Raw genomic sequence first — 8340 nt, forward strand, 5'->3', positions numbered from 1 at the left:
AATATCAGGAAAGAGTTTAATGTTTCTCTGACTATCCAGGAGGAGGGCCCAGCACCATGTCCCTGGTGAGCTCTGCACAGAGCTCAGTCTGAAAGCCAGTAGAAAACTTTAGGGCCCTTTATGAGTAAAGAGCCAGAGCAGCCTGCCCTGGATCTGTTTGGTCCTCACTTCGTAGATGATGGGGTTTAGCATGGGGGCACCAGGAGGTACACATTGCCCATAAGAACATAGAAATACAGGGGCACATTGTGGCCCAATCGGTGTGTGAGAAAGGAGAAGAGAGGTGGGATGTAAGAGGCTAAAGTGACACAGAGGTGGGAGCTGCAGGTCCCAAAAGTCTTGAGCCGGGCGTCCTTTGTGGGGAGGCTGAAGATGGCCCTGAGGATCTGGATATAGGACACAATGATAGAAAAAACATCCAGACCCATCACCAAGAATGTCACAGAGAGTCCGTAGTAATTACTGAAGCAAATGTCAGCACAGGCCAGTTTCACCATGGCCATGTGCTCACAGTACGAGTGGGTGATGATGTTGATTCTACAATGTAAGGGCACTTTCCATGTTGGCTACCCCTCACTGAAGCTGCTTCCCAACCCAGGGTTGAAGACCACTGTCATGTCCCCCATTAATCTCCTCTTTTCCAGATAAACATACTCATTCCTTCAGCTCATACAGTGGAAAAAGTCCACTATATATACAGTGATTTATATATCCGTTTAATATGTTATAGGTCATTGAGGCAGAAAAGGAAACATCACCAGCTGGACTGATATAAAATTGTGTAAGAATTAGAGGAAATAGCAAATCTTGCAGGATTGTCTCTTTGCAATTGTTTGGGTAGAAGTCCTAGGAAACAAAGGCAAAGAACTGATGATGCAACGGAATGGACTATAAATGGTTGCCTACGATTTCCACAAACTTTCCTGCAGTGAACTACGGGGAGAGGTGAGATATTCTGTCCCCAAAGTAACACCCTGGCAGCCCCATATTTACCATGGTGATATGATTATGACATAATTTTTACAATGTATTTAAAATATGTCATGTAAGATGTCAATGAAAAATTATGATTTGCTGACTATGATTACCCTAATTGTATGCATATATCATTTTTGTTTGTAAAGTTCTGAAAGGATGCAAGGGCATGTGACCAGCTCCTGTGACTCTGGACTCCATCTTGTGACACAGTAAGGGGGGTGCGGGGTTGGAGAAGGGTAGTGGGTTCCGGGGGGGCAGTCAAGGGACAGGGAGCAGGGGGGTTAGATGGGGTGGAGGTTTGGGGGGCAGTCAGGGGCAGGGAGAAGGGGGGGTTAAGATGGGTCAGGGGTTCGGGGGGGCAGTAAGGGGACAAGCAGCGGTTGGTCAGGCATGGGAGTCCCAGGCTTTGTCAGGAGACAGGTAGGTGGTGCGATCCTAGGGGGGGAGTTTGTGGGGGGTCTCAGGAGGGGGCAGTTGGGGACAAGGAGAAGCGGCGCTTAGATAGGGGGTGGGGTCCTGGGGTCAGTTGGGGGCAGGGGTCCCGGGAGGGGGTGATCAGAGGACAGGGAGCGGGGGGGGGTTGGATGGGTTGGGGTTTCTGTGGGGGGCAGTCGGAGGGAGTGGATGGTGGCAGGGTGGAGCTACCCTCCCTCCCCCTGGAGTGTCCTGTTTTTTTGAATGTTAAAATATGGTCCCCACCATCCACAGTGCAGCTCTCCACTAACAGCACATGCTGCCGCATGAGGTCCCCCTCCTTCCTTTCCTGTTGATAGCGGCCAAGGGAATGCTGGGAAATGTAGTTCTTTCCCTGCTCCAGGGCAGGCTCTATAGGCAGGGAGGTAACCAAGGAACTACAGCTCCCAGAGCCCCCTGTTGGTTGTCAGCTCCCAGGCTGGATCCCTACTGGCTGCCAACCCTGCAAATGGGCTGCCCCAAGCATGTGCTTGCTATGCTGGTGCCTAGAGCCGCCCCCTGCTGCATCCCCCTATACCCCACTCCCCTCCAAGAGCTGAGACAGATCCCAGGAGTGCTAATTGGGTCTCTCTCTGCACAGAGTTAGCAAGAAAGTAAGAATAAAAATTACAATGTTAACACTAACCAGTGTCCTTAAGTGACTTGCTGTAAGATGTGAGAAGACATTGGTTGTAGAGATGACTGAGACACAGTTGACAAGAGGAGGAGAAGACAGGAGCAAGTGACGGGGCAGCACCTTGGGGAGAAGACACACAGCAGGGATGAGGCTTGACAGAAGAGATGAGGCAAGATTGCAATTCCAGGGATACCAGCAATTAGAAATGTGGCCACCCAGTGTAATGTGCATAGACTGACTCCCCAGTTCATCACATTGACACAGCACAGCAAGGACAGGGAAGGGTTTAATGTCTCTGTCTGTCCAGTAAGTGATTCGGGGAAGAGTCCCCACCATCATACACCAGCCAGCTCTGCACAGAGCTCAATCTGAGAGTCAAATCCCATGGAGAAAACATTTAGGCATACTTATGAGTAAAAAGCCTGTGCAGTCTGTCCCGGATCTGTTTGGTCCTCATGCCGTAAATGATGGGGTGTATCATGGGGGGCACCACCTGGTACACACTGGTAATAAGAATGAGGAAACGTAGCGGCACATTGTCGCCAAACCGCTGCATGAAAGAGGAGAATAAATCTGGGATGTACAAAGCTGAGATGGCACAAAGATGAGAGATGCAGGTCCCAAAAGTTTTGAGCCGGGCATCCTTTGTGGGGAGGCGGAAGATGGCCCAGAGGATCAGAGTATAGGACACGGCGATAAAAAACACATCCACTCCGATCACAGAGAAAAGATAAAAAAGTCCATAGTAACTAATGATGCGGATGTCAGCGCAGGCCAGTTTCACCACGGCTACATGCCCACAATAGAAGTGGGGGATGATGTTGGTTCTGCAATATGGGTACCGCCTCACCAGAAAGGGATAGGGTAATGTGAGTATGCCACTACGCAGCACCACGGCCAAGCCTATTTTGGCCACAGCAGAGTTTGTCAGGGTAGTGGAATATCTCAGAGGATGGCAGATGGCCACGTAGCGATCAAAAGCCATGGCGGCAAGCATTCCAGACTCCATTGTTGAGAATGAATGAACGAAGTACATCTGGGTGAGGCAGGCACTGAAACTGATCTCCCTGGAATTGAACCAGAAAATGCTCAGCATTTTGGGTATGGTGGATGTGGACATGACAAAGTCGGTGACAGCCAGCATGCAGAGGAAATAGTACATGGGCTCATGGAGGCTTGGCTCCCTCTTCACGATGAACAGGATTTTGAAGTTCCCCAACACGGCTATGGCGTACATAGCACAGATGGGAATGGAGATCCAGATATGGGCTGCCTCTAGGCCAGGAATGCCAAGTAGGATGAAGGCGGAGGGGTTGGTGAAGTCGGTTGTGTTCGAATCTGACATGGCGTTGGGGAGAAGGTGTCCAACTCTGAGGTATAAGGGTGTCTCCTGCATGTACCGTATGCTCCCCTGACTTCCTGTGTGTTCCCAGGATCTCGGGTGATGGTCGCAGTAGAAATGCCTGCACGGAGAGACAACGTTAATATGAGACACTGCATGCAGTAGTGGAGGCTGTTCTCATGGGAGAAGCAGATTGATCTCTCTTCACACACTGAAAAATTACATTTTCATTATTCAGAGAGAATAACTATGAGCAATGACCCTACTAAATCCAATTCCATATTTGTATTGTGCGCCCTGCATTAAAAATTCCTACACTTTGTGGTGGGGGAACCTTAAGAGGCAGCAGCAGGAAACACAACGGTGGGTACTGCTTATCTATCATTATTCTTTAATGCAAAGAGAGCCAGTATAGGGAGTCCATACTGAAGGGAGTTCCCCATTCAACCAGTTGCTCAAAATCAGAGAGGGGGAAAAAACAAACTTTTGAGATGACGTGCTGGGAGAAACATCCCAACTAGAACATACTTCAGGGGAAGGACCTGGGCACCATTGATAGCAGCTCAAGAGAAACACCTGCTCATTCGCAGCAGTGAACAAAACAAAAGAATGTTCAGATCCCAAGATATGGGATGGAGCATAACATATTTGGGAATGTGTTCAGTTTTAGTCATCCAGTGTCTATTAAGGATAGAAAAGTCTGGGACTCTTTATTTTTCTCAAAAGACAAAGATGAGGACATATGATATAGGAGAGGAAAATTAAAAAATGTAACTGATTTACATTCAAATGGACAGTTCCCAACCAGTACTATCGATAGACACTTAGTGCTCCAAGAGGACTAATTTCCTAAAGATGATGTCAGCAAAACTGATTGGGAGGAAAAATGTAGACAGAAAAATATGAATGAATATTGGTAATTCTTTGATAACATTTTATTAGATATCAGAAAACTCTCAATTCCATAGTCAGCAAAGTGAACAACTTTGGGTAAAAAATCAGTTCAGTGGTAAAGTGAAGGCAAGAATTAGATGCTGGGAAGCAATATGTAACAATGAGGAAAAAGGGAAAATAACTGGCCAGCAACAGAAATCAGAAGTTAGGAACATTGATAAAGAACTTTAAGACATCAGGGAAAACTCCATGTTTGCAGGGCTATGGATCACAAAAAGGAGGTTATTGACTATATTAAGAACAAATGAAATCCCGGAAAAGATTTATGCCAATTCCTGTGTTATATATAAAGTATTAAAAAATAAACAGAAAGAGTTTTGTGTTTTTTTAAAAGAATTGACAAGCTTAAGAAACAATGGAGAAGCTGGTATGGGATTAGTTAGATATATAAGTAATACCAGTCACCAACAGCATTTAACTGAAAAAGATCTTGTCAAATAAACTTGATTTCATCCTATTATGAGAGTACACATTGGTTGATCAAGGGTAAACATTTGGTGGATCAAGGGAACAACACTGATGCAACAAACCTTGATTTCTCAGAGACCTTTGATTTAATAGTGGAAAATATTGAGTTGGTGAGTTGGAGCAGGGGAAGGATTTTACCTCTGCACATGGGATTGGTGAAACAAACTGCATCCAGTTCTGGGGTCCACATTTGAAAAAAGATGTTGAAAACTTGGAGACGGTGCAGAGAAGACCCACAGAAATGATTGGAGGATAAGAGTAAAAGCTGGATCATTAGACTTGAAGGTGTGTATCTCTTTAACTTATAAAAAAGATGATCAAGCAGAGACTTTAATTTGGAGAAAATCAGGGGTAATAATGGGCTCTGTAATCTACCAGACAAAGGCTGAGCAAGACCGAAAGACTGGAAGCTGAAGCCAGGAAAATTCCAGCTTGAAATTAGGGCTAAATATTTAGCAGTGAGGGTGATTAACCATTGTTTGTTTCAGTTTTCACCAAGATGGTTGGTGGTGTTTGGACACCTGAAACAGAGAATGCCAGTGAAAATGGGGTAGATTCATCTACTAAAATAGAGAAAGAACAAGTTAAAAGTCACTGGGACAAATTAGATGTCTTCAAGTCACCAGGGCCTGACAAAATGCATCCTATAGTACTCTGAAGGATAATAAAGTGGTAAGTGACAGTCAGCATGGATTCATCAAGAACAAATCATGTCAAACCAACCTGATAGCTTTCTTTGACAGGGTAACAAGCCCTGTGGATGTAGGGAAGCAGTAGCTGTGGTATAATAGATATTAGTACGGCTTTTGATACAGTTCTGCATAACCTTCTCATTAACAAATTAGGAAAATGCAGCCTAGCTGGAGCTACTGTAAGGTGTGTGCATAACTGGTTGAAAAAACGCTCCCAGAGAGTAGTTATCAGTGGTTCACAGTGATGCTGGAAGGGTCTAAAAAGTGGGGTCCTGCAGGGACCAATTCTGGGTCCAGTTCTTTTCAATGTCTTCATCAACGATTTAGATCATGTCATAGACTGTAAACTTGTTAATTTTGTAGATGATACTAAGTTGAGAGGGGTTGCAAGTCTTTAGAGAATCAGATAAACATTCAAACGGATCAGGAAAAACTGGAGAAAATGATGATTAAGGGTCTTGAAAATACGACCTATGAGGGAAGACTGGAAGATATAGGTTTGTTTAGTCTGAATAAGAGAAGACTGAAGGGGGAAAAGATAACCGTTTTCAAATACCTAGTATCAGAGGGGTAGCCGTGTTAGTCTGTATCTGTAAAAGCAGCAAAGAATCCTGTGGCACCTTATAGACTAACAGAAGTTTTGCAGCATGAGCTTTCGTGGGTGAATACGAAGAAGTGGGTATTCACCAACGAAAGCTCATGCTGCAAAACGTCTGTTAGTCTATAAGGTGCCACAGGATTCTTTGCTGCTTTCAAAGACCTAAAAGGTTGTTACAAGGAGGGAGAAAAAGGCAAAAACTATGATTTCTTATATTGGCAGAAGTATAACATGCAAGTCATGGTACATGATAGTATTCCTCTACTCCCTGTGGGCTAGGTTTCAGTTGGAGAAATGTGTCAAATTTTGCTCACCGAGGTATAGAAAGGATGTAGAGAATCTGGAAAGGATCCATAGACAAATAACAAATGTTATGCAAGGGATGGAATGCAAACTGTATGAGCAAACCTAAGAAACCAGTATGTTTACTTGGAAAAGAGGAGATTACTTGGGGACATGATAGTGGTCTTCAAACACTTGAAAGGCTACCATAAAAAGGTGGAGAAAAGTTATTCTGTCTTAGCACAGAGGGGCAGGACAAGAGGCAATGGGTTAAAATTCCAGCCTAGGAGATTTAAATTAAATTTCAGGAAAATCTTCCTAACTTTAACTACAGGAGGCCAATGGAACAGACTCCCAGGGAAGTCATGGAAGCGCCTTCTGCAGAGGTTTTACAAAGTTGTGTGAATGGCCATCAGTCTTAGATGACTAAGACAAAACAAATCCTGCATCTTGTCAGGGGGATAGACTAGCTATACTTTGCATTCCGTTATAACTCTATGGCTCCATCTTTCTATGATGTAAAATCCTAGTGTAGACCTGGCCTTAGTCACGCACACCTCTTTTGGCTCAATTCAGATGTAACTGAGTGATTTTAATGGGCCTGTGTTTTTCAGCAGGTTAGACTGGATGATCAAATGGTCCCTTCTGAGCTTATACCCTGTGGATCTATTGATAAAGAAAGTAGATCCTGCATTTATATTTAATGTTTCTCATAACATGAACAAGGAAATAATTAGTTAAAATTGAAAGTCTGAACATATAACATTGAGAAAAGGTAATTGCTACCATAATTCCTATTTGGCCTGTAGAACTCCTTCTTACCAACATTATTGGAGTGAAGAGCATAGAAGAATGGGATTCACAAATAGATTGATCAGTGTATGTGGTGCTGGTGGCATCACCTGTAGTTAAGGCGGTCTGACACCTTCCATTAGAAGAACTCATTTCCAGTTGCTTATAAATTTGCCAAATTTTTGGAGTTTGTTCTGAAATATCACATGTTGCATAACTATGTCAAGAAGTATTGTGTTTTTTTTTTAAAAAACGCTCAGGTATAAAGTTCAGCAGACTTCTCGAATGAAGCTAGGAGAAATATGGGGCCTAAGGAAAACGCGGGACATTGTCTCAGGATTTGGCCTTGTACTGCACATCTACTAACACCTTACATCCTGAAGGATTCACTGTGCCACTAAAATGCACCACCGTGGGGCTGGAGTCCATCAGGCAGGATGAGCAGGGGTGCCCAGAAATCAGTGACATTTTGGCCAGTGATTCTTTATCAAACTCATCACTTATGGCAAGGGCCCTGGGATGTGTCATGGTTGTGCAGAGCGGAAAGGACAACAGACTTACTCTCTATCCCTCCACACCCATGTTTCAGAGGGTTTGCAGATCAGGTGAGCTTCTCAGCAAGAGATGGTACCTCTGAATTCTGAGACGGAAGTGTCCTCCTTAGGAATCCCACTCAGGTATCCATGACCCACACCTCTCTGAACCCAGCATCTGAAGCAGCATCCCACGCCGAGAGCCAACAAACGGTGTGCACAGTTTCTAATATAGCTCTGTGTAATCCCAGTGGGGTTCGCTCAGCCTCTAGAGGAGAAGGGAGGATCTGAGTGTAAACAGGCTGTAGACAAGCAACTCTCCGCTTCCATGCTAATTATCCAGCTTTAGGAGTAAACAGCAATTAAGGAACCTTCCCAAAGGGAGATGAAAACTCGTGGGTTTTGCGCTGAGTCATAGAGGAATTGGCTGCTCTGTACGTTTGTGTGTCTGTACTTAAAAATTATAGTTGATGAGAAAGAAAATTAGGGATAATGCGTAATTCTCAGGATAGATGGGTAGATAGTAGACAGAGAGATCCGAAGTAAGTTGACTAAGGCCTGGTCTACACTAGGACTTTAATTCGAATTTAGCAGCGTTAATTCGAACTAAC

General features: G+C 44.4%; 1 protein-coding gene across 1 annotated transcript; it reads right to left on the minus strand.

Annotated features, from left to right (window-relative positions):
• Nucleotides 1–2465: 2465 nt before the first annotated feature.
• LOC123362988 (olfactory receptor 52K1-like) lies at nucleotides 2466–3413 on the minus strand. The gene has a single exon (XM_045003616.1). It carries the CDS (start codon nucleotides 3411–3413, stop codon nucleotides 2466–2468), a length of 948 nt encoding a protein of 315 aa, XP_044859551.1.
• Between the last annotated feature and the right edge of the window lie 4927 nt (nucleotides 3414–8340).

This window comes from Mauremys mutica, chromosome 1 (genome assembly GCF_020497125.1).
Source record: "Mauremys mutica isolate MM-2020 ecotype Southern chromosome 1, ASM2049712v1, whole genome shotgun sequence".
NCBI classification, from domain to species: domain Eukaryota; kingdom Metazoa; phylum Chordata; order Testudines; family Geoemydidae; genus Mauremys; species Mauremys mutica.

Excerpts from the sequence above, each read along its gene's own strand:
- LOC123362988 (XM_045003616.1), bottom strand. The coding sequence starts at position 3,413 with ATGTCAGATTCGAACACAACCGACTTCACCAACCCCTCCGCCTTCATC.